Genomic DNA, 26,937 nt, shown 5'->3' with positions numbered 1-26,937 from the left:
TAATGGATAAGTTTGGACACCAACACTATGTATATCAAACATTGCGACTGTTAATAATTTTATACGCATTTCATACACATATAGATGAATGATTAATTAATTAATAATTTTGATCTTGGTGGATTTTCTTAGGTAAAGATAGTGGCAATGAATTGGGGGTAGACGACTAGACGTCAATTATATCAAATAATGTAATTGATATTAAATCTACACACATTATCCCTTAAATAACGCTAATAAATTTTATATACATACATATAAGGTTTTTATTTTTTTAGAAATAATTTTCCAACTTGACCGTTTTTTTAAGTTAACGCACTGAGAAGGAATATATTAATATCAGATCAGGGGTATTTTTTCAAGTCAGGATTGATATTAATTCGACACCCAGTAATCTTAGGTCCACACTTAAGGCTTAACTACAATAAAATTTAAGCCTGTGTCTATACATTTAAGGGATGATGTGTGTATCGTTCATATGCATATTTTTGACCGTGTCGTTATTGCTAACTTTATAAGAAGTATATGCATCAGAATCTATCGCCACCGGCGGTTATTGCACACAGGTAGATTTTACTGGGGGTGAATATTTGCCCAAACTTTGCAGCCCTCGGCATCCTTGAATAAATGTTTGAGAGTACGCCAATGGAAAATGTTTCTATGTGAAAATTTTAGGAAATCTCCAAAAAAGGTAGGTACAAGGTAAGCCTACTGCCTACATTAGCGTAAATCATTTCCACGAAGTGGATTATTAAAGAGATGTCGGCGGCGCTAAATACCTAATCAGGTTGTGGTGAATTTCAATAAACTCGCGAACATTTTTGTATAAACTGGCATTTTGACAAATTTTCGTAATACCTACGTAATTTGTCAAAGGCATTAAATTGTATAAGGTTTGGTATTTTTATTTCACTGAAAAAAACAAAAAATGTTTCACTAGAGCCAAATAATGTGGGATAAACGATAAAATCCTTTAACTAAAAGTAAATGGCCGCGATTCATGAAGGCGTCCAACTTTAGTATATGACGTAAGCGTACCGTCTTGGCGCTCTATTTTAGGAAGCATTGGAGGCCGACATTGAATAGGGGAAGAGACATTAGCGATCACAGCTGTTTCTGTAAATTAAAAAAATAAGAAAGGAGACATTTAAATAAAAGACCCATTGCAAAAACTTGTATATTTTAATTTCCATTTTATGAAAACTGTTTTTAAAGTAAAGGCTTATGATATACAGTGGTTTCATTATAAATAAGTTACTTTTAGCAGTTAATAGTATATTTTTTAATTCCCAGCATAATACAGAGCTTACAACTACCTAACAGATGTGAGGTGGTGGTACCTACCATGTGCATATTTACAACTTTCTTATTTACAACTTTATTTACACATGTTTATTTGGTGTATAAAAAATATGCAATACTTTTTAGGTACCTGAGAGTTAAAGTTAAAAAAAGAACCACCCATAAACTAAAATACAAAACTTTTGATGCACACAGTCAGCTGTACTAAAACGTACAAACAAGAATCACAGCCCCTCACATACTCTAAATGCACTATAAAATACAATACTTAATTAGGAAGAGTATCATAGAGAATATCCCTAGCTGATTGAGATAAATGTTCTGGAAAACGTATTTCAAAATTCACGATCAAATCGCCTCGACGCGATGGTTCCTTGGGTAACGGTAATCCATGTCCCTGTATACGTTTCACCATATTTGGCTTGATAATTTCGTCCGTAAAATGCAAAGGGAAGCTTTCTCCAGACATTGTAGGTATAGTAACCGAGCACCCACAGAGAGCCTATATCAATAAAAAAATCAGTTTCGATGCCTAGATATTAAGTTTTCAAAGTGCTTACCTGTTTAAGAGTCAGCTTCACAGTATAACGAATATCACTGCCTTCTCTTTTGAAATGAGGGTGAGGTTTGTCACGAATGATAAATACAATATCAGCGGGAATCTTATTCCGGCCTTGATCCCCTTCGCGTTGGAAAGTGATTTTTGTACCCGCTTTCCATCCAGGTTTTACATTAATCGTCAACACCTTATCTTCCTTTCGGGTTGATCCATCGGCTTGTAACACTCTACGCGAAATTTTCATCTTCTTAGTGCAACCCTTAGTAATGTCTTCCAAAGACACATAAAGGTCGTGTTCAATAGGCGGATCTTGCGATTTATCCTTATTGCGACTAGGGCTATTGTGGAAATTAAAGGAATGACTGCGAAAAGCACCACCTGGGCCGCCACGGTTACCCACTCCTCCTAAGCTAGCAAATGGATCCACATCCATCTCGTCATCTTGAAAGCCAAACATTCCCATGCGGTTCGGACCGGTACCCATATCGAAGAATGCTTGAAAAGGGCTCGCACTGCCGAAGAACTGAGCAAAAGTAGCTCTCGGATCGCCATGGAAAGTGTAGTGGAACCCGTCTGCACCGACACCGCCGCCACCTCCTGCTCCTCCAGGAATTCCACCCTTCAACCCTTCTTCTCCATACTTATCATAAATATCACGCTTCTTCTTATCTGATAACACTTCGTAAGCCTCCGCGACCTCTTTAAATTTGTCTTCAGCACCTGGCGTTTTATTCTTGTCAGGATGATACTTCAAAGCAAGCTTTCTGTACGCCTTTTTGATATCATCATCTGTGGCGTTGTTGGAGATGCCCAAAATTTTGTAATAATCTTTTCCCATATTTAACACTATGCACTATTAACTCGATCACAGTTTTTAATCAATAGAGAAAGGAGTTGCACGCGAATCGTTCCACAAGTTTACTTCTCTTGTGATGACACAACACTGAATGCGCATTCGCACGACATCGATATTTATATAACTTCGGCATTCTAGAAAAGTTAAGTATATTCTAGAAGATCCGTGACGCAGTGGCGTAGAGATAATTTACAACAATATCTAGTCAATTTGTCCAACATACCTTACATGCCAATTTGAATACGTTGCGAAATTCTGGTTTACCACTCAAAAATGTATACACGTTATATTTACATTTTATATAATAATAACTATATTATACAGTTTAAATGTTGTAAACGAAACGCCCATGACGGAGCATTCACCCGCGAAATATAAACGGTATTCGTATCTCCAATGCTATTTACCCTTCTAGCACAATCTAGATTGTTCTTTACGGTTCTAGCACAGTCTAGGGTAAAATGCACCTAATATGGAAAATTTCTATTCTACTATAAGGGCTAAATGTCAATCAATCAATTCTGTATTAACAATAATTAACGCCATTTGGCAAACACTTTTTACAAAAAATTCAGCATAACTTATGTATTTGTTCCCTTTTTTCTACTATCATCTTCATCCATTTTTCTTCTCTTCCCTCTCTTGCTTTCCCTCGTTCTTTGTATTTTTTCCACCACCACAACATGTGCTCAATATCTTCCTCTTCAGTCTTTCTTCCCTCTCTCCTCGTTTCCGAGGTCTTCCTTTTGATGTTTTTCCGTCCCCTCCACAGGTAAGACATCTGCTGTTTCCTCATGCACTCTCAATTTCCTCTCTCTGTTGCTGTACTCGTTTTTGTAATTCACCTCCTCTCCTTTCGAGATCAGTCCAACCGTATCCATTGTTTTTATCCTTATTGACGAACATTCCTTTACCAAAATTCACTTTCTCTGTCTCTCCTTTCCTCGAACCTTTCCCGACGCTATGTCTATTTTTCCACTGTCCATCATTTTCCATACTTTTTTCCCCCTCTACTCTGTCAAAGGCTGCCTCTTAAATCCACGAAAGACGCTCACTTTTCCGCCCTTTTCTCAAATTCTTTTTCCACCAGTCTGTGTAGTGCATATATAAAGCATAAACATATGAGAATAAATAAAGACGATCACACCTCCTGTTTCTCCTTTCAGTACTCTATTCGTTTCTACCCAATTTCGTATGTTCTTCCCTTTTCGTATATTTATCATCTTCCCTTTTCTGCTTTATTCCCCTTATATTTGTTCTTCATATTCTTTCTGTTTCTCCATCTTTTTTTCCTTGCGTTTTCGTTTGAAATTTTTTACTGTTTTCTCCACCTCCTTCTCCTCTTTATCGTCGTTATTCTGTATCTGTTTCTCTCTCCTGTAAATACTATATGCAACACCATGTATTTTATTGTCTCCCCTTCAATTGCCACGTTATACCTACCTATCTCCCCTTTTCTGATAATTCCTGCAGTAACTTTCTATTTTGTGTTCCTCTTCGGATCTCCATCCATTTTCCTTTATTCCTTGTTCTGGCTATCCGCCCCCAACGTCACTAAAGCCACACCATTTTTGAGGAAACCTGCAAGGGAAGCGGCTCTATCTTCGTCATGTTTGATTCCAACTCCAACATTGACTCTCTCAGTTTAAACGAGTGCGGGACAGTGAATGTGGCGAGCAGTGTCCTGATGAGCCCTCATCTGTAAATGTCATGCGATGCATGTGCTTTGTTTAACTTACGCTGCAAGCGCAGGTATTTCCTCGATACCCTACACTAAATAGCCAAATGGCGAGCTGGCCCTATGATGGTCTCCCTCGCGTAGTGACAGTCTGACATCAAGACCCATTTCATCAAGAGATAGTTGCTGGATGATACTTGTTCTAGTAAATGGTGACATTCGAGTACCAGCCTAAGAGGTGGTTTTGCAGTGACTGTGTGCTTGAAAGGCAACTCGGCTGTCTGTGAATATAGAGAATTTTACTAGCACTGAAAATGATTCGTTCCATAATTCCATTTGGGATACGATTCAGAACTTTCCTAGTGCGGTTGCGCGATTTGGAAGTTCAGTTTTTTTGTGGTTTCCATCTATGAAGGGATATATCTAGTCGACATGTATCTTCTGCATAGAAATCTGAGCATTCCCCATATTTATACCCTCTCTACTGTAAGACAACTAAGAGGAGGATTCCAAGATTGGAAGTTTTTAGATAGGTCAGAGCCCAGTCAACTTTGGAAACCACTGCTCCATTACAAAACCAACAAGGAACAAAAAAACGTTTTATTCTTTAATATATAATACAAAACAAAAGTAAAATATTATTCAAAGATCACTTATGGGTTAAGTGGTGAGAGCCATAAACCTCCCAGAATAAAACCTTTGTGCGAAACTTAATTACATGTAAGCATACATATTACAAAATAATACAGTAAATCAAGAAAAGTAATTAATGTTTTTACTAGACATTATACCTCACTTCCATATTTTTACAAAAATTTAAGAAAAGTACCTAACTTCGACAATTCTAAAACGGTCTACCTTCGACTATACACCTACATCAAACAGAGTATAAAGTTGCTCTATGTCTTGGATGTTGCAATAGACAAATTTGGAGCAATCTGTTTATCCGAACACATCTAAGCAATCCATATTTATAAGCAAAAATGCACTAACGCAGAGATTCCAGTATGTCAATATTAACTTTTCTTTATGAATGCATCCATCTTCCGATTTAACTTTTGTATACATGTGAAGGCGAAGTCAATAGTTGAGCTAAAAATTTTTGTATTCGCAATGGCCTAATATGGGCGATAGCCTAAAGAAACAATGCAAACACTTTCAACTCTCAGCTATTGAGAGTTCACCTACTCATATTTGAAACACTACCCACAACACCTTGGTCCTACCATGAGATGGAGGTACTACAGTGTGCAATTATAAACAATTGAAACTAAGTATAACGCAATTGTTATGTGTCAGGTACAACATCAGAACTGCAAAACAATTGCAGGGGCTACAAAGTCACTGTGACTAGTTTAAATTATCGAATGAAACCCGAAACTAATGTTATTGTCATTCCTGCCATACAAAAGCAACATTTGTTAGCAGTTAAGCTTGTGGCAAGTGTAACAGTAATTAAATCAGGCCATAAAATTAGTTAAGTTATAAGTGAAAATGTGCACATTGGTAAATAAAAAGGTAGCCGATTTCAGTCTTAAAATTACAGTTGTTGTTCAACGAATTATGGCCTATTGGTCGCCATTATTGTCTTGTTTCGCAAATAATCCAAAATTTGTTCATCCAGTGTGGACAAATACAAATCTCAAGACATGTTTTTAGCATGGGGCTTGATAAAGGAAGAGAGATGGGATTTTAAGCACTTAGAAACCAATAAGAACATGATGTGTAAGCGCCATTTTGCCATAATGTCGGCCAATAACCAGAGAATTAAATATAGGAAGTTGAGACAAATTCAGTCACTGCAACTTTTTTTCGCGAAAAAGGCAGTACACAACCGCAGATAAAGAGTTCAACCCTTACACAGACTCTTAGGCTAAACATATTTCACAACAGGGTATTCAGTATAAAAGAATCAATAGGTTTGGCACAGCATTTACAACAATTTTAGATCCCTCCAGACAGTTCATATCAAATAATAATATACTATAAAGGACACACTACAAAAAACAAATAAATGTAAAGATCCTCCAAAAAAAATGTGAAATATAGTACTGGGTCCTTTTTTGGGAAAGAATGCATTTATGCGCCTGTCGATGAACGAAGTTAGTTTTCTTGATCTAAACTGACCTTCCCTCCTCTCTCTAGTGAAAAATAAACATTGTCACAATATCCGTGAACAATCATTAATATAATTGGGATGTGATCACAATTTCACCCTCTCAATTACCTATGTGCACATTTTCTAAATAGCCTCTAGTAAATAATAAGTGCAAAAATGATTGAATTAAGTAATGGTTTATAAATACTAAGAAAAACAGTATCAATACTTAAAAAATCAACTTGTGTCAACATCAACATAAAAAAATGTTTTTAAAAATCTCTACTTGTACAATTAAACACCGGACGTGCTTAAACCTTGATTACCCTGGAACCAAGCGGTCTCTTTATAGACGAACCATAGATCCGAACCCCATAAGAAAAAGTTCAGAAATCCTAGCACCTGAAATTTTTGGTTTAACAAACAGAGAAGTAGAATTCATGTATAGCTCACCACAGATATGTTTAAAGTAGAGAAGCTGGTTGTGTACGTTGGGCATTTGGGGCAATTAGGCCCATCTCCCTTCCATTCGATTGCTTCGTCGCTGGTAACGTGCTTAAGACCGCTCAGTCCGTTTGCCCATGCCGCACTGCTCGATAACCAGAGAACGGCAAATACGACAGTCAATACAAAATCCTAAAAGAAAAAAAATTTAATCAATAAATGCTGACTAGTAAAATAATTAGATATTTAGTTAAGGACCCCCCATCCTTGAAATCATCTGTCTGTGTGCACGTTATGTGCATGTTATTAGACTTTGATGTTGTTTTGGAGTCAAGTCATTCAACAGTCCCATGTAATGGGTTTATTTTTATTATTTAATTAAAAATTGACATAAGATCAGTCAGCCAATTGTCAGAACACGAAATTGCTGAGCAGATAGTTACAATACTCTGTAATCCGATATTTTTCTATTTCGTGGGTGTGTGCACTCATAATCTTTGCATAGCAAAGTATCTTATAAACCCATTGCTTATCTCGCTAAAATTATACACCTGAATGTACCTTTGGGTAGGCACAATGGGTCTTTGGTGTGCCTAAGTACTGCCTGGCTGGGCTCCCCCTTATGAATAGAATCGAATAGAACAGTCCGGCTTTAAAATCTTGTGACACACTGTCTTTTAGCTCCTTTATAAATCTTTACTGAAGCAATCTTCTGCTTGTTTCTCCAATATATAGCTGCCATAAATGATTTAACAATTTATTTTAAAAGGGTAAAGTGGTAGAGCAGCTGGTATGAATGCAGTACGAATCTGAACTTCGCGTAATCAATATTAAAGTAATGGTACGTTAAGGAAAAATGAATTTCAATAGTACGGACCACAAATCCAGTTAGTTCTAACCAAGACAAGCAACTAAGTTAAGGATTACGCTTGTTTTGGCATGGTTTAATCAGGAATACTTATAGACACCGTTGCATTATCATTTGCGAGAATAGCCACCCCTGGAATCGATTCCTGAGGCAACGACAGTACTTTTGTTGCAGCGATAGTCACCTCAGGTTAGCTTTTGTTATTTGTCTCTAATACTTAAGATGACTTTCAACATCATGTGTATTCTTGAAAGATTTAGATATCTTTAGCTAAAAGATCTTTCAGCTACAATATCACAAAGGTCTATAATGCCATTCCACTTTCTTTGAAAGACTTACAGTATCACTCGTTTAAGAAACAGGTTAAAACACTTACTTCTAACCACTCAAAATTAAGTTAATTTCAGAACAGAATTAGTTAATCCTCTTAGTAAATTGAACAGTAAGTCTTTGTTGTGTTTTTTTTTCTTTTCTTCTACTTTTGGTAATTTTTTTTTCTGTTTCTATGATGTCACGCTTCCAAGTACTACCAGGTCCTGTTTGTATACTGCCGTAACCCACGAAACCAAGAACAATCTTATCGACATTTTTTTTAAATTATTGCCTTAAAAAATTTTTGCCATGATCAGTACTTTATTTACAACGCTAAAAGCTAAGACCGCCTAATTAAAGGAACATCCAATTGCCTTGTATTTTGGGGGGCATTCTAATAAACGCTTTGCTCGCCTCTTTATTTAAAAAAAAGGATGAAAATAGGACGCGTCAGCCAAATGAGATGATTGCTGGGTTCGAGGGAATCTACTGGAACTGTCGCTTCGTGTCGCTTACAAAAATAATAATAAAATCGCTGACACAATGCAAAAATACGTTATTCTAGAATGCAAATGGAAAGTGACAACGTGTATCTAAGCTTACACGACTTTAGGGGAAAGAAAAAAAATCACGCATTTCATTCCCATCCACATGTTTCATGTCACTGTTTATATTGTGGTTTTTACCAATTTCCTATACCTAGTAAATAATCAGCCCCGGGATGTATCACTAACGTTAAACTTAACAGGCAAATTATCTGTCAAAAACAACATTTTGCCTATACTATATAATAACGTTTTTTTGGCAGATACCCTGCACGTTAAGTTTGACCTTTCTAATACATTACAGGACTGAACACTTACCTCCAAATTCGTCTCAAAATTTCGTTTCAAATTTTCATATAACACCAAACACTATCACAGCACAAACTAAGACAGAATCTGAACAATTAAAACACGTGTGACGAGATGCGCGCTTTCTTTTTTATAATGTTGGCACTATCACAGAATACAACCCTAGTAGTGTACTTAGGACATGGGCGGTTCTGTAAATGTACTACCTGGTACTGCCAGTGTACTGCCAGGTCCTGCGTCTGTACTGCCTAAAATTTGTACATGTACTACCAGCAGTGAAACCTGTTAATTCTAATGCTTCCTGTACTTTTTGATAGTTATTTGTTAATTAAATCAAGGCACCAAACTAGAAAAACAGTATACCTAAAGTATAAAATTAAGTAGGCGTTCATTGGATTGATCCAGAGCCTACTAACTATCACAATTTAACTTACTCCTAATATCAAAAGGATTTGTATATATTCCATCTTCTTCGATAGGTACTTGACTTGGCGATATATGCCACCTGCTGTGGTAAAATAAGGGTGGCTTAAAGACCACCGAGAGTTAATGCATACTCCAAATTGGTACTCACCATTAATGGTACTTGGCTGTTAGTTTTATACAAATTGTCCAACTTTATGTAAACAATTATAATAGCAATAGTATACAGCATCGCCAAAACTCCTGTTGTTACGAAAAACTGCGCATCCGAGGAAAAATCTCCATTGATCGTTACAATAGGTTTACATGGCGAAGAAGAGTTGGAGTTTAAAGGATGTTCATTCAAAAATAGTTTGAACGGGTAGTCGAAATTAAAGGTGAAACTTGCATTAAGCGCCTGCGATTCACAGTTGAAATTTACACTTCCGCTATAACCAGATATTGCAGCGAATGCCGAAATTGTGAATATCTAAAAATGAAAATAAAATTTTCTAACCTATACAGGCCAAAGGGTCACATTAAAAATGGTACTCACAAATTGCAGTAATCGCATCACCCCCCTGGGCTCTTGAAAAACAGACAGATTTAAATCCATAGCAAACAAAAAAAACTATTTTCTTATTAATCTGATCAAGCCACACCTCAACGGTTCCTATTTATTACATGCTTGTCTTATCTCATATAGGTATGTACCTTAGTACGTACATGCATCGATTCAAATGTCAAAAACTTGCATAACAATCAAACGCAATGTTGCCAGAAGGACAATTTTGGGGTTTTCAATCGGACTCACACGTTTTTATAAATAATTGTATTATAATTAACTGCTTTGAATCACAAATTTTGTTATGGCAAAGAAAAAAATAGCCCTGTCGTTAGGCAACACATTTAACACTAATGTACGCCATTAATTAGTAGCACGGTCTTCAGTGGATTTTCGTACACTATAACAGCCCTTGCTATATATTTTGATAGTTTGCCCACTGTACCATTTAATATAATCAAACTACTTCATTTACCAATGGATCCAAGACAAATCGACTTTCTATTAATTTTAGAAGCAAGGCTTTGCTTGTAACTACCTAAAGCGGGTCGTGCCAAATATGACATGGCGAAGGATTACAGGCCCATCAGCATATCATCGTTTCTTCTAAAAATGTTGGAAAAGCTGGTGGCAAGTGGATGCATACATAAGAAACGGGGCACTGGCCCCTACATTCATTCGAACATGTATGTCCACAGAGACGGCTCTTCACAGCCTCGCGGTCAGGCTGAAGAGAGGAATATCTATGGCAATCCTACTAAGTCATGTTGATTCTCTATGAATTTTAGTCGATTTTACTATATTTTTGGTAGTTTTTTGTCCACTATACCCCTTAACATAATCAAAGTAATTTTTCTTGATTCTGTTACTAGAATATATGTAGTTACCAATCAGGAGTTTTATACTTAGTCTAATCAACTTTTGAAGTTTCTATTTTAGGATATTTGGCGAGACTACTTATTTTTACCAGACAATTTTGCTCATTTTTCATGTATTTTATTCCTTTGCCGCACAGATCATAAAAATTTCATATTAATTTTTTATAACTTTTGATTGAGAAGTCTGATCGAAAAAGTACGAATTGATTTGGATTCTACGCGCCCAAATTAATAAGAAATAAAAATTCTCAGATCGACCCGGAAAAAATTTTCTTATAGAATATGGCCTGTAGAATCCATAATTTCAAACAGTTCCAAGATTGGGCTACTAGTTCAAAAGTTACAGCCCTTCCAATTTTTTTTCGAAATTGGTTTCTAGTCTATAACTTTTGATTGAGAAGTCTAATCGCAAAAGTATGAATTGTTTTGGATTCTACGCACCAAAATTAATAAGAAAAAGTGTTTTTCCAAAAAATTTTGGTGCAGTCTATTTTTGGTTAAAAAGGAAGGTAAAACTCTGCCTTTTTTTGAGGCCCTAAAAAAAAATTATCGCAGATCGACCCGGAAGAACTAGAATGTGACCTGTAGAATCCATAATTTCAAACAGTTCCAAGATTGGGCTTCTAGTCGCCCCTGCCTATCAGACACCTTTTCTGTGAATTTGCTACCATGCAAATTTATCATCAGTTGGAGTTGAATATTTAGGATTGTATCATCTAGGTAAGGGAAAGGTTTCCTTGGAGACAATAAATACATTTGAAGTGAAAAAATAAACTTTCTTAAAGTATTCCAACTCTGAAGATAAATACAGGTCGCATTCCATGTAATGGAATAAGAGATATTATTGTAACAATTTAAGTAACAAAACAACTACAAACTAGGTATAACCGTCGAAGGTTAAATATATCTCAACACAGCATAACACTTATATATATGAAAGAACATTTAGTAGAACCGAACAAAACTCAAATAAACGTAAGGTCTTGTACCCGGTGAACAGCTACAACAAATTAATAGAAAGAATGTCGCCGACTATGATTTCAACATCCGTCCCTATATCATGGCGACAGTATTGACAGGAATACACTCAAATTAGCGTCCAGCGTTGTAACCGGGGAAAAGCTTCAACAAAATAATAGAAAGAGTATCGTTGATTACCATTTCAAAATCGGCTCCTAAGTCATGACGACAGTAGGGACAAGAATAAATGTCTGCTTTGAAGGATCGTTTCAGACATGTCTAAAACAAGTAAATGTAAATTTGTAATTTGTGATTAACTCCCTTACCTTGCAAACATTGTGTTTACATTCTGTTGTTATTGGTAGGTAAATGAGCTCCTGGCAACACACACATGTAAACATTTCGGCGACTTTCTCCAAAAACGCAGGTTTGCCTTCTTCCAAATGCTCCTTACATTCCTCCCATTCCTTTTGGTTGAGTGTGTCATTATCAACTAAAGCTGCAAGTTCTTCGGGTAAAACGAACGGCTGTATTTTAACCTTCTGTTGTAGTAAAGCAGATGAGGAGGTCAGATCTTCCTCAATGTTAGCAGGCTTATTGCGACTGCGCTTTCTAGAAAGTGGAGTGGAATCATCATCCGAAGATTCATTTTTTCTTTTTCGGTTTTCAGTTGCTGATGGACTTCCGTCAGACTCATTGGAGTCTTCTGCCGAACTGCTCGATCGATTACCACTACGTCCAGAACGCCCTCTACCTTTCGATGTGGACGGTGTGCTTTGAGATTTAGATCGATTTCTCGATTTGGAAGGCCTTTTGTTTTGCTTCTTCTTTTTCTCTTCTAGTGCGCGCTTTTTCCGTTCCATATTCTCGAGATGTCCTTCAGGTAGCTAACCATCAAAAATAAAAATTATACATTTGAAAGATTGACAGTTGTCGCAAATGCTTTATAATAACTTCCATTCAACACAAAAAAGAAACAAGGTAAGTTTGGACAGTAGAACTGATGTTTTGTGGGTCATTTAGGTAGCACGACATGATCACGATAGCAGTAGTAAGCAAAGAAACGATTACAGCATGAGACCCAGGGGAAGATAAATTCAGGCAGAAACTGGCCCGCTTATTATTTATTACAACAAAAGTTAACAGCTTAAAGAATAGTAAAGATAGTGTGGAAAGGTTGGAGGAAGAAAATAAATACTCACTACAATTGGGTATTGTGGTGCATCCGGTTCCCAAGGGGCAGGGGCTGGATCATCTCGTCTTAATAAATATCTCCATACTTTAAATCCCGACTTTCCAGTTTCTTCATAATATTTAACTACTTTGTATAGGCCATCATAACGACAGCCTACTGTTGGTGCATAGGATGAGTGCTTGGCAAACTTCCAGGTCCGTAGTACACGGACCGGCTTTCCATTTTTCCAATCTGTAGCTTCTCCACCCGACAGGCTTATTGGAGTGTTACAGTTACGTGCTAACGCTCTAAAAATGACCACGTTATTTTCTAATGTTTACTATTAAAGACTCACTTATTATTCAATGTCAGCTTCTGATCAGAACTTTGAACACTAACACGCTTGTTGTTTGACAAGTCGCGTCCACCCGATCCAGTGTACAAGAACTCGTTCCCATAATCAACATCGTCTTCGTAACCTCCGCTCAAAACCAAACTAAATGCCCCCTCAGAGTCACGGCCATGTATACCGGCTACTAAAGAACGATGCACACCAACTTCCGATGCCTGCATCCTGTACAGCCAACAAGTACCCACTTCGACTCCAGGGATTGCGCCAAAATGATTTATAGGGACTATAGTGCACTGCTTTGTACGACCGGCGCACGCCATACCACGACCCCAATCACGTTTAGTAGCACCGGCCTTAGCACTCGCCATTCTAGTCTTTTTCTTACTAAATTTAGTTTTTTCGCCAGCCTTAACAATCTCATCCACATCAACTCTACAATCCGGACAAAACCTGAAAATCTCTGATTTGAAGATCATTTGACCAAAGATGATGCAAAGATCATACTACACTAGATGACCAATATACGTACAGTTCTCATTTAGATAAGACTTTTATTATGAACTCATAGTCATACATATTCAACACAGAAGACAGATAAACTACCCTAAATTCTGAATATTTAAAAATCCACGAATTTACAATACAGTCAAAAGACAGTGGATCTCGGACACAAAAATGGACCAAACCGCTCAAAGGTAAAATTGGTACATATGGGGTTGAAGTGAATTACCTACGGTTTAGAATCGTTGTCAAGAGTTCAGGTAGGGTAGATTAAGGGCCCATATTTGGTTTTTGTTTTTTACAAATCAAATAAATATACAAAGCTGTTGTTAACTCCACGTGGGTGAGATAACCGCATGTTTGTGTGAAGCTACAATTTTTAAGGCTCCTCTGTAGTCAATCCGCCATATTGGAAAAATAGCTAAACTTTCTTATGAAATGCTGCTTTTGTAATTGAAGTCTAACAAATTCTCGATAGTGGATATTCTTTGCAATGATGAAAAGACCGGCGGTACTTAAAAAAAATTGAAATATCGGTCTTAGTTTTTTAGGAAGATCGATGAATAGAAAAATCGTTTTTCGTAAATAACCGCCGTTGTAATGAGGGTAGAAAAACGTACAGCACCAATTTGGAAATCCGACAGTATTTCTTACGGCGGTACTTAAAGATATTATTTCCATTATGATAAGGCATATATTTTAAAAAATATGTTTCGCGATTTTCAGAAAAAAATCGAAACGCTAACGTAAGGATAGGCAACTCAAATTGCTCTTATAACGCCTGAGGCGACAACTCATTACTTGAAAGGGAAAACAAAAGAAACTACCTGGCATTACCCTACACATTGTTACGCCGTTCCTAATGATGTAGATTAGATAAATTACTATTTATTATTTATTTATTTGAATGATGTTGATTTGTAAATCATAATGTCACATATTCCCAAGACGAAAAATGGATATCCTATTATAGGTACATTGGAAATAATTTTTTATTTCTAAAACCTTTTGCGTCCTATCAGGATGCTTCAAGAAATAAAAAAAAACCCTATAATGAGGCTGTAATAATATTTCCCTTTGACGGGGCCGGGGGTACGTACAATACTAGACACTTCACATATTATATCATAAGTAGTGCTGAATATGAACTCTGTTTTATAACAATGCTTTCAAACTACCAGAAGCGTAGCACTTTGTTTAGTTAGATCAAATCAAATATGACTAAATTACACGTTTGTGTATATTTCCCATCTAAAATTATCAGTTTCCTCAGATAGTCCAGTATGCGGAGCAGTCAGAAGGGCCGACTCCTGCAAAATGTGGTGTAAACGTTTTCTAATGTTTTAAATGGTCCATTTGGGTCCAAATAACATGTATTTGAAGAGTGCACATCAATTTTTTCCCCGCACAACTTTTGCCAGCAAAAAACCTCAAAACCTTCGGACTTTTTTCAGTTTTTCGCTCAAAACTCGAAAACGGTCCATATTTTATGTATAACACTTCTTTAGTAAATTAAAGAAAACAAAATTCTGCGTCGATAAAAAAAAACAAACCAAAATCGGGCCAATAGAAAAATTTTTACAAGCGATCAAAAAACGCCCATTTTTTCCAACTGTTCTAAAGAACTGAGTTAACCTTTTTTTAATGCGTTGTGGCTCCTAAAGGAATGATAAAATCCACTACCCCCCCTCCCTAAAGATTGTAGAACATCAATCAGAGAGTTCAAAAAGTACCAACAATTTAAAATTGGACCAATTTTTGATATTCGTTGAAAAAAATGGGCGTTTTTTGATCGCTTGTACAAATTTTTCTATTGGACCGATCTTGTTTGTTTTTTTTTAATCGACGCATAATTTTGTTTACTTTAATTTACTAAAGAAGTGTTATTCATAAAATATAGACCGTTTTCGAGTTTTAAACGAAAAACTAAAAAAATGCCAAAAATTTTGAGGTTTTTTGGCTGCCAAAATTTAAAACAATAAAATCTTTTACACCACCTTTTGCAGGTCAAAATTATCTGCAATATGACACATAGGCATTTTTTCTCTTATTAGCGGAACATAAACATAAGAAACGTCGTGGTATGTTATATAAAAGAAACGCTACCGATATAAATACAATTCCCCTTTAAATTCCTAAGCGGGATACGATAACTAAAGGCCAACACTGACAATTTTATTTAAAACAAAGTGTTACTGTTTTGCTCATGTAAAGTCAAGTTAGTGAAAGTGGTGGATATAAAAAAATTCTTGGCACTTTTAAAAAAATTCGACTATTTATCTTTAAGAATTCCAGGACTCTAAGACCATTCTCCTAGAAGTAGTTCGAAACGGCAAAAGTGGGCCCGGACGGATAAAACGCATTCTAAAAAAATGCGCTAAAAATGTACAGTCAAATTTCTGCGGTTTATCAATTATGAATTATACTTTTTTAACATGCAAAATTTAGAGACTTTAGAGACCAAATATGAAAAATAGAGACTTTTAGAGATCAGCATTGAAAAAAGAGACCAATGTCTAAAAAAGAGGCCATTTGCGAACCCTGCAATATGGACTGATATCAACTTTATCAGTAGGAATATTTGTCCCTCAAAAAATAGGAGGATCAAGTAAATTTTATTTTTACCATTGAATTCAGGGACAAGAAAGTGAAGTAATCTTACCGCACAAAAGATGTTCGGAAAAATTCTCCATGGGTCGTGCATAGATATAAATAAGTAATACGCTAAATGTACAATTGTTATTAATTTTTGAAAAGATCAGAATAAATGTTATACTTTTGATCATTGTAACAGAATGTTAAATGTTACCATTTTTATGAAAAATATACAATTTTTGTTGTTGTTCACCCTTGTATATAAGTAAAGAAAGATTTATTTTAGGTGTTCGAAGTGCCGGTTTTTTTAGGATCTACCATACCTAAGTGAATTCATTCATGCACATGTACCTAATAACTATAAAAATCTATCAATGAGTAAAAATGATTAGAACAAATCACAAGAAATAAAGGGGTAATTAAAAAATGTTATAACAAACAATGCTAATCTAGTCCACTAATTACATGAATTTCTGTAATTTTTAGCATAGCCTGATGATGGGTGATTAACCCGAAATCGATCGCTTTATAGAAAAACAATAAAAACATTCGTGGGTCTTTTTAATACTTCAAATATTTCAAAAATCTCAACGAACCAGAAAAAATGTAGAACTTCATCACATATAAATAAATACAGCTTATATCTGCGGGAGTTCCATCAGGGTTGAAATCTCAGCACTGGGACCTCATAGAAGGCTGCAGTGTTTTTATTGAATATGTTTTAACATGTAGGGTAGGTGAAATGAAAAAGTAATAATTTTGACATTTTATCCTTCTGATAAAAGCAATTAAACACATTTACGAAAATCTAACGGGGTGTAGTACAGTCTGTAAATATAGTAGGTATCACAATTATGGTAGAAAACGTTATCAGTATATGCATTGTCTGTCTAGTGTAGTATGATTTTGGGATCATATTACCATTCAGGATCTGATGGCACTTCAGAAAGGGGTGGTGTAAGGCAACGAATATGATACCCCAAATTACACTCATCACACAAAAGTATAGTATCAACCTCGTCTTTTCCTGCACAAACCTTGCAACCACAGTCTCTGCACGGTTTTGCGTCGACGTCCTTACATTTTTCGCAATAATAAACAGTTTTCCCTAAAATTCAATCCCATTCAATACAGTTATAAAGGTAACCAATATCAACGTACGTATAGGCGGTAGCTCTTTCCTATCATCGCTACGATTTTCTAATAATACTGGTTCTTCAATTCGTAAAACTTCATCTACGAATCTAACTGTACACTTATCTAACGGAGCAGCGTCCCTCCCTACTAAAATGGTGCCTTGCAAATCCTTACGATTCACACGTTTTACCTTAAAATAATACCTGCAATGTTAGCAATCTAATTACCATAGAACTACAATGATGAAATTATCATACCAATATCCTCTCGTTGTGGGATTCTCTACATTATAATTCACTAAAACTATTTTGCCCGTTTCTATCTCAGGTACATTTAAGTTGTGATACGCTCGAGGCTTAATTTCATCAAAACACATTACGTGATACTCCTCAGTTGTTCCTTGATCACTGTAACAAAAAAAAATTAAAACGATACACTACAGGTCAGAATAAGAATCCGAATATATGCATAACTTAAGTCTGCTGCTGCACTTGCACCTAGTAGCATCGAATGTAAATCTAATGACTTTATAGTTCTATGTTCAAATATTTGCTTTTTTAATTTTTTTTTTTTCAATTTTTCTACCTCTGGAACTGAAAACCAGAAAAGATGGAACACACCATTGTCTTCGATTTTAGGCTTACATTGTATAAATTATAATAGGAATATGTATTTGGTTATTAATGGACACCAACCAACCCCAGAATTAAACTTTAAACAGACCACACCCAAGGACCTTGAACTAATTATCAAAACCCCATCACATTAAAAAAATGTATAATTAACGGTCACATCATTCATTAGAACGCCCACGAGGAGCCTGTTAAATACCTCGACAATAAGCCGACATGGAAGTATTGTGTTCTCAAAAAACACACAATGCACTATTCTCCTGTACAAAGCCCTGATACTTCCGCTAATCCTCTACGGCTGTGTGGTATAGGGCAACACAGCCAAAACAAAGCTCCATAGAATTCAAGTACTCCAGAATAAAATTCTCAGAATTGCACTCAACTCCCCCTGGTTCATCAAAAACTAAGTATCTCCACAACTGAGCAGCACATAGCGAAACTTACGCAAAATTTCCCGCCAATCTCAACAATTGCAGTCCACTAGACATTGGATCAACGAGGTATCCATGTATGACTCAATCACAAACTACCCCACAATATAGTTCTCAGTGACGACAATTAAGTGACAAGTTCCAACATATCCTCACAAGTATATGTATAAGTAACATTTAAACATTTTGAGGTAATTCATGCCGCTCATGTTAGTTAAATATATTACACACATTTTGTTAACACACAGTATTACGAACAAGAAGTGACTATAGGTTTTTGGAAGGAGACAAAATAATTGATAGTCGCAAATAAAAAATCGTATGTTTGTTGGGAATTGACTCGGGAATTGAAGCATTTATTGATGTCATGATATGGGTGTCGTTGGGTAAGACGTGTTCTATGCCAGCTCTGTGTAAATTACCTAATTATTTGGCCTATTCAGAAGAAAAATACATTATGCGATTAAAGAGTAATGAGATATGTTAAGTATGTCCTCACAACTGTTGTTAGATTTCGTTCAGTTGTTTTGAGAATCATTTAAATAAATAAATAAAAATGTGAGAAGTGTTAAAAATGTCAATGAGAACTTTCTCAATTTTCAATAGTGATGTGCCCACTTCACAGACACATTAAACATATTGTACTAGTTTTTATAAGCATATGGTTTGAAATTGACTGTACAGCAACACATCGGGACAACTATAAAATTATTTTTTAATCGACATGTCAACGTTTTAATGACTATAAACCTGAACTAGAGAATTATGAACATTCCCTGTAATTCTCAATTAGTACTTTTGCTACTCGCCGCTTCCCCCCTTGCCTTTCTATTCGGATTCTTGTTTGAATCTAATTTACGATACTAACCTAACATGCTTAACTTTAAATACTATATCTGGCTCTAAATTTTTATCGGAAGGGTCCATTGATTCAGCCTTAAGTATTTCGCAAATCTCGCCTTCAAACCACGCGCCATACTCTTCGAGAAGAAAATCTATGGCATCGCCAACTCTGTAATATTTGCTTTCTGCGGATTCTGGCGGACTATTGTCCACTACCTCAGAGAGTACGTCGCTAGCCGACTTTGCCGGGCTCTTGTTTGTCTGTTCGGGTTTGGAAGATCTATTCTCCTTGTCGGAATCGTCATCGTGGGAGTTCTCATCACTGGGAGTGTTGGGTATCAACGGGCTATTGAGCTCCATTATTTGTATAACGTCATTCAGTTGAATGTTGTAATCCATTACGGAACAATCATCATGAAGCTGTAACAGATTTCCATCAAATTGTTTTGCCAAAACAAATAGAGAAGACAATGAAAATGTTTATAAATCATGGGATCACGTGACATGCCATTAGGAGTTTTTAACTTTTAAGTTTAACGTATACTATCAAGGTCACATAACATTTTAGATAATTCACAAAAAATGCACAATACGTACTTGCTTTCCTTTATAATAAAGCCTTTGCTTATGGACTGCAATCCCAGTTTCGTCACAAATCAGGCTTTTAACTTCCCTTATGAGGTTCTTTTTCGATAAATCGACCATATCGTCCTTGTCACCCGGTTTGGCTGATATATTTCGTATTTTCACATACATATTAACAATTTTAAACTACACTAAACACACTAAAAACGTTTTGAACGCGATCAAATCCTGTCGAAAAGTGAACACAGGGAAAAAGCCTCAAACCCTCGTAGTTGAATGTCCACCCCAACCGTTACAACGTTTTGCCGGGAAACGCACAGCGCCGATTTACCACGAAGTTGCCCGATTTTCAAATCTGTAAACACAACCGAAAAAAAAACATATGGGGTTATTACCTTTGTTTTTAATAAACAAACGTATTACGTAACAAGCAATAAACGATTTTCATGAATGTTCGTAACAAAAACACTTAAACACGAAAATCATTCCCCTTATCAAAGTTTGTAGATATAAAGGATTATGGCGGGGTAATAATCTAAATGTTTTGGAGCGGGGGTGGAAATAAGCTTCTCATTTTTGATAGGTCCATTTTAGAGGGAAAGAGGACTTGCAAACGCGAGCGTAGGACGCAGTGGGGCTGAACCAGCCGTTTGGAGAGGCCACTACTGAGAGACCAGACCGTAAAAAGGTACAATCCACTTACGTAGTACAAATAATTCATCTTATTTACTTATACAACCTCCATTTAACTGTATACACTTAACTAAACGTCCAAGTACACCCAAAACTAGGTCATCGCCATAATGTTAGGTGATGGTGGTTCAGAACTGTCATGGAATTGTTATAACTATACATACACATATATTAATGACTAATAACTAATGTAGTATGATTTTTGGTTAAACTTCAGACTTCAAAAATTATTTAAATTTCTCAAATCTCACAGTTCAACCAATCGTGGCATAATCGAGCACACAACAGGAAAAACATAGGCGCATCCAATCGGTGGTTCCGCCACTGGACACTCAATCGAAATGTCAAACAGAAAATTTAATGTCAAATTTTTACTTAACCATGAATTTAATTTAAATTTTTATGATCATTGTAGATTTATAGTGATTATGACGTAGATAGCCAGATAACATTTAACTATAGGGTTATTACCAATTGGCATTGACAATACACGTTTTATTTCCTACGAAATAAAACTCTGGACCTTCCAATTTAGTTGTCGGATTTGAATATCGCAATGAATTCAAAGGGTATCTTTGCAATTTTGATGGTGTATGTAGGATGTGGTCTAAACAACGTTTTTTTGGAATACCTAATTAAGTATATTTTCATACTTACGTCTTAGTGTGTACATGTTGTAATCGTAGAGAAGATCCAGGATGCGGACATCTTATCACTTTTCTTCAGTTCCTCTTCATTGCATGCCACGGATTCATCTTCACTTCAAAGTTTGGAAGAGTGAAACGGAAGATCCGTCTCTATGACTACTTCGTTCTTGTGTTTATGTTTTTTGTGACGAATATTGTGAATAATTGGGCTTTTAATTTCAATATACCTGTACCTCTGCACATGATTTTTAGAGCGGTGAGCATCCACCTGTAAAAAGCTTTAAACTGAAATTCTTTCTAGGGATCTTTAATCGCCAATATGATTATGGGTATATGGATATTAAAAAAGAAATATGCACTTTCCAAATATTTGTCAGTGGCTATGATTACTCTAGGAATTATTATATGTACACTTCTATCAAGTTCCAAGCAAATACCAAAGGTTCGCCATATTGTTCGAATTTCTTATTTATGTATAATTATTTGTAGACTTGTTCAGACTGCCCTGATAACGTAGATGTAGAAGATAGCCATGCAGATAAAGATCATTTCTTTTGGTGGTTTATTGGAGTACTGCTTCTTACTGGAGCGCTTTTGTTGTCTGCCAGAATGGGTATTTATCAAGAGTACCTTACTGGACGTTATGGGAAAAATCCAGAAGAAGCACTTTATTACACTGTAAGTATTAATACGCTACGGCTAATTAACGATTTAATTTTTTCCTTTTAGCATTTACTGTCACTTCCTGCGTTCTTAGTATATTACAACAGTATTGTGGAACATGCAAATATCGCTACACAAAGTGAGCCGTTCAATGTTCCGCTAATCAACATTGCTATTCCGTTATTTTGGATATATTTAGTTGGCAACGTCCTAACGCAATATTTGTGCATTAGTTCGGTATATGTATTAACCACGGAATGCTCTTCGCTGACATTAACTTTAGTGATTACTTTGCGCAAGTTTTTCTCTCTAATGTTCTCCATCCTTTACTTCAAAAATCCGTTTACTTGGGCGCACTGGTTCGGTACAATTTTAGTATTTGGCGGCACGCTCATATTTACCGAGGTACCTAGTAAAATACGCGCGACCATGACACAAGAGAAGAAAAAGGATAAAGTAAATTAGAGCAATTGTGTTAAGTTAGCGAATTGATGGCCGCACTAGTCTTCAACTAAAAACCGGACTGAAGATCTTATTGATGGATTTAATATAGGTATTTTATATGATACTTGACATATGGCCATCCTTTTGTTGTTTAAAAGTGTTAAATGTTTATTTATGTTTTGTGGTTTGAATTATGAAATCTTGTTAACTTACTACATAAAATAGAGATCTAAGTTCACGTTTAAAGATGTTTCCTTCCAATATCCCTGATTTTATAAATAAGTCAGATTCAGTGGCGTATGTAGAAAACTTTGAATAATGGGTATATTTATGGGCAAAAAACCAATTTCGACAAAAAATTCAAAGGGCTGTAACTTTTGATCTAGTAGTCTGATCTTGGAACTGTTTGGAATTATGGATTCTACAGTCCACATTCTATAAGAAAATATTTTTTTCCGGTCGATCTGAGACAATTTTTTTTTCTGGCCAAAAAAAAAGGCAGTTATCACCTTCCTTTTTTACCAAAAATCGACTGCACCCTGCCAACACTGATCACTCACTGAATACTACAGAATATTTCGATTTTAGTGACTTTAGACTTTAACCAAAACCAAAATTGCTCTCTATATATACCTATATATTATTGCCTTTATTTTAAAGTGGGCGGAGCGGAGTATTACCTAAATACCTAATAGCTATGATGATAACTCAATTCTTCTGGGGGGGATATATCCCCTTCATTCACTCAATAGGAAAGCTAGGTGGATTACAGGGTTGTTCACAGGCCATATACAGGTTACATATCATCTACGTAAGATTGGCGCAGTGGCGTAGGCTATATGCAGATGATACGGCTAAACACATTCAATGCGGATGTGAGGATAAATAGGTTTCTAGCTCCTTCAATCGGCTAAAATTACTCTACAATTAGTAGGGCCAGCACAAAAATCCTTAGAGGATTAGATGCTTAAATGTTACACTGCCTTACTCTCACACACAATGCACAATGGGCTTTGCAAAAGTTAAAATTGTTGCTTTTGGTTTAAATAAGGATACATAAATTAAATACATAGAACATATTTTCCGAATTCAGTTTAACAATGTGCGGCCTGAACAAGAAACAGTGGGTGGAAACAACTAAATCAATCACACAAACTGAGGTAGAATAAATAAATTTACTACTAAATTCATAAAAATTCGACAGTTTGTTATAATAAATCATTATGGTTGTTTAGTTTTCCTTGCGTTATTAATTAAGTATAAACCAGGTACAAATGATAAATCCCTCGACACGAAACGATAAAACAGAATCCTTTTCTTTTTAAAATCAATAGTGCCACAAATACTGTTAATGAGGCTCGGTATGATGCGCTGCCATCTGATAGTGACTAGTATAGATATGTTCAGATGCTCCTGTTGTCCTCTTCAATTTCGATCGTTTTTTGTTCAATGTGAGTAATACTGTGACTAGATTCTGTCTCACTTAAATAAACTTGCAAACTGTTCTCGGTGCAATGCGCAATGAAACGCACAAAAGGTCTAACATCTCCCTTATTTGCAAGATTTAAAGTCTCATAATATTTCTCTCGATGATGCTTAAGTATCAAAACTGGCGGATAGCCGGCCCGTAATAGTATTAAATTCATCATTAATCTACTTGTGCGTCCGTTACCATCCGCAAACGGATGTATATCGACTAACTTATAGTGTGCCAATGCGGCGTACCTAAACAAACGAACTAAGAACGAGAGCGAATAATTTCACAAATTCACCTGACGGGATGCATGCTTTGTGCTTCTTCGGAATTTAACCATTCCACATAACTGTCGACCAGTCCTGCTAAGTCTTCGGGCGGCGGAGGAACGTGACTTCCTACAAAAACCTGCAACGAGATATGAAATCAAATCCTGTTCCTTTCACATACATCAAGTTAGCAGTAGACATTTGACATTATCGAAACCGCTTAAGGGCCCAGAGAACCGGAGAATCTAGGACAGTTATCGGCGCAGTTAGCGGCACCAAACTGCCCAGGTAACTACTTAAGGTCTAAGTGACTATAAAAAGGTAAAAGATGGGACCAATAGAGGTACCAACACCAAATGTGAATTTGTTCACCCAGAGCGGGCCGGTCTGTTGACCGTAGATGGAGTTGTTCATTCCCAACGTTACAGTTTCCCAAGCTAGGAACCTTTCTACACCTGTTAGGGCAATGGGCGGAAATTACCTGCTGATTTCGAAATGTACCACTGTTAATTGGATCTACATGTCCAAGAATCCGCCGATGTATTCCCAAGATTTCATTAACACCGATTATAGGAAACCGTGTTAATAATTTAACATATTTCATAGCTAACTCCAGTCCTAAAATTTCATTATGTTCTAGTACGCTCTTCCCTTGGACAGCAGTTCCAGTTTCTATTACGCTAATCAATTGATCTAAAGTTAAGGTGTTGCCTTCGATACCAACCTAAAAAAATGCAAATTCAGATTTTGCATTCTCAAAGCGTTACCACAAATATAATATATTACAGATAGCTCATCACAAGTTTTGAATTGGGGGCTACCAATCAATAAAAAGACTCCACTTGACGGTCACCACGGTTATGGGTTCGGTTTTATGTTGCTCACCCTGTACCTTAACAATTCAAAATGTTGAAATTTCTTTTAGATTTTTCTTGGAAATATTTTAAATTTTATGGAATGACTTTAAATCCTTTCCACTTTAAGTCCTTTTAAAACAGTGACACCTTTGTGAAGTTAGCAGCTAGAACCCCAATTAAAATTAAACAAAATTATGGGATGCTAACCAAATCTGCGTTCTACCAATTCTTCTAATTAGCGACTGCCAAAAGAGATGAAATCCGCCTATAATGCAAAAACAAAATACGTTTAACGCCCACGATTTCAAATTCCCATCTTTGTTAAAATCTCCTTTACCTTCATAATGTAGGTTTAAATGGTGTAATTAAAGATGACTATAAATTGCAACGTAAGGTATGCAACTTGATTGTCATGAGCCACCTATAGTAGATATATTTACATCTGTGGCATCACTTACTGTATGGTAAATATGTAAATAATAAGCTCTTTTCTTCATAATGTCGTAAATAGGACTTGTTTCTTGTTTCTTCTGTAAAAGGTCACGTTTTTCATCGATTAATTTAAACAGTAGCAAGTCAAGTTTATCCACAATATGTGCAGTTCGTTTCCTGTTCATTAGCGCACCTTTATGCTCTGGTGAATTTGTCAAAGCCTATAAAACACAATGTTGATTAAAGATATTTCAAAAGAGAGCGTACCTTATGATACAATTCGTCGGCTGCAATAATGTCATTATGCCTATGTTCAATAAATTCCCCATAACCATTTAATACATCAGGATTTTGAGGAGCAATCGCAGCAGCGTGTTCAAAAAGTTTCATAGCCTTCTCCATTTTACCTGACAGTTTGAAAGCTAGAGCAGCTTGCAATAGGTGTTGTACTTCAGCATCCGTTGCTAAGTAATTATCGTTTTGCGGAGTTATCACAGGAGCTTCGGTTGTAACTATTGGAATATCATCTAACGGGTCCAAAATTTTTATTTCTTCATAGTTTAGATCTATAATACTTTTGTCTTCCCTAGCAAGCATATCTTCGAAAACAGGAACATATGGTTTAACATCATTTTTCTTAATATTAATAAAGCTAATGTAGTAATGTTGCAATAAAGCTAGAAGAACACATATCACAGCAATTAAAATAGAAATTATTATTGAAACAATTTTCATGACACTATTAAACTTAGACTAATTAAATAATTTGATTTATAATAAGACATTATCACAATTTTCATTATAAGTTAACACGTAAATAAAACTCCATACCAGTAACATATAAACATTTAGGTAGGTTAGGGTTTTGAGTTTCAACCAATCAAATGGCACCACGACGAATTACGTAACAATGTCAAGAGCACTTTCAGCATCTAGCATCGACGTACGTTGCAAAGCACACGTGTGTGCTATGGGACATTACTCCAGTGGCGTATTTCCGAGGGGGGGGGGGAAGAAGGGGCTATAGGGGGGGGGGAAGAAGGGGATATACCCCCCCCCCCCCCCAGAAGAATTGAGTTATCAAGCTATTAGGTATTTAGGTAATACTCCGCTATCCGCTCCGCCCACTTTAAAATAAAGGCAATAATATATAGGTATATATAGAGAGCAATTTTGGTTTTGGTTAAAGTCTAAAGTCACTAAAATCTAAATATTCTGTAGTATTCAGTATTCACTATTCAGTGAGTGATCAGTGTTGGCAGTCAACGATTTGGCTATTCGGCATCGATCGGCAATTCGCTACATTGATGCCCAAAATAACAAATAGGTATCAGGTACTTAGTACTGCTACTGAGGTGAGGTACCTGCGTCCTGCCTTTCACGAAATGACGAAAATAAGAATTTTAAATTTTAAAAACAGGAATTTTTTTTG

General features: G+C 36.1%; 5 protein-coding genes across 5 annotated transcripts; 1 reads left to right on the top strand and 4 right to left on the bottom strand.

The window, feature by feature from the left end:
• Positions 1 to 1,258: 1,258 nt before the first annotated feature.
• LOC116165905 (dnaJ protein homolog 1) lies at positions 1,259 to 2,818 on the bottom strand. The gene is made up of 2 exons (XM_031480658.1): positions 1,863 to 2,818; positions 1,259 to 1,804 (listed from the first exon to the last, which is right to left on the bottom strand). The coding sequence occupies exons 1-2, from the start codon at positions 2,697 to 2,699 to the stop codon at positions 1,571 to 1,573; spliced, it is 1,071 nt and encodes a 356-aa protein (XP_031336518.1). The 5' UTR covers positions 2,700 to 2,818; the 3' UTR covers positions 1,259 to 1,570.
• A 2,338-nt stretch (positions 2,819 to 5,156) lies between these two features.
• Positions 5,157 to 10,253, bottom strand: LOC116165571 (synaptophysin-like protein 2). Its single transcript, XM_031480126.1, has 4 exons — positions 9,930 to 10,253; positions 9,546 to 9,863; positions 6,947 to 7,129; positions 5,157 to 6,895 (listed from the first exon to the last, which is right to left on the bottom strand). Exons 1-4 carry the CDS (start codon positions 9,987 to 9,989, stop codon positions 6,788 to 6,790), a joined length of 669 nt encoding a protein of 222 aa, XP_031335986.1. The 5' UTR covers positions 9,990 to 10,253; the 3' UTR covers positions 5,157 to 6,787.
• A 1,519-nt stretch (positions 10,254 to 11,772) lies between these two features.
• LOC116165549 (E3 ubiquitin-protein ligase UHRF1-like) lies at positions 11,773 to 20,998 on the bottom strand. Its single transcript, XM_031480091.1, has 9 exons — positions 20,039 to 20,998; positions 19,467 to 19,861; positions 17,793 to 17,942; positions 17,560 to 17,738; positions 17,320 to 17,506; positions 13,306 to 13,752; positions 12,979 to 13,258; positions 12,103 to 12,663; positions 11,773 to 12,055 (listed from the first exon to the last, which is right to left on the bottom strand). Exons 1-9 carry the CDS (start codon positions 20,195 to 20,197, stop codon positions 11,909 to 11,911), a joined length of 2,505 nt encoding a protein of 834 aa, XP_031335951.1. The 5' UTR covers positions 20,198 to 20,998; the 3' UTR covers positions 11,773 to 11,908.
• Positions 20,999 to 21,131: 133 nt separating this feature from the next.
• LOC116165550 (UDP-xylose and UDP-N-acetylglucosamine transporter) lies at positions 21,132 to 22,711 on the top strand. The gene is made up of 5 exons (XM_031480093.1): positions 21,132 to 21,358; positions 21,406 to 21,622; positions 21,668 to 21,808; positions 21,856 to 22,044; positions 22,096 to 22,711. The coding sequence occupies exons 1-5, from the start codon at positions 21,276 to 21,278 to the stop codon at positions 22,492 to 22,494; spliced, it is 1,029 nt and encodes a 342-aa protein (XP_031335953.1). The 5' UTR covers positions 21,132 to 21,275; the 3' UTR covers positions 22,495 to 22,711.
• Positions 22,712 to 23,629: 918 nt separating this feature from the next.
• On the bottom strand, positions 23,630 to 26,351 carry LOC116165929 (protein adenylyltransferase Fic-like). The gene is made up of 5 exons (XM_031480693.1): positions 25,773 to 26,351; positions 25,532 to 25,726; positions 24,698 to 24,940; positions 24,246 to 24,355; positions 23,630 to 24,198 (listed from the first exon to the last, which is right to left on the bottom strand). The coding sequence occupies exons 1-5, from the start codon at positions 26,238 to 26,240 to the stop codon at positions 23,877 to 23,879; spliced, it is 1,338 nt and encodes a 445-aa protein (XP_031336553.1). The 5' UTR covers positions 26,241 to 26,351; the 3' UTR covers positions 23,630 to 23,876.
• Positions 26,352 to 26,937: the final 586 nt, after the last annotated feature.

This window comes from Photinus pyralis, unplaced genomic scaffold (assembly GCF_008802855.1).
Source record: "Photinus pyralis isolate 1611_PpyrPB1 unplaced genomic scaffold, Ppyr1.3 Ppyr1.4_LG3a, whole genome shotgun sequence".
In the NCBI taxonomy this organism is placed as follows: Eukaryota; Metazoa; Arthropoda; class Insecta; order Coleoptera; family Lampyridae; genus Photinus; species Photinus pyralis.
Note: the sequence above shows the minus strand (reverse complement) of the source record. Positions and strands in the feature narration are given on the sequence as shown.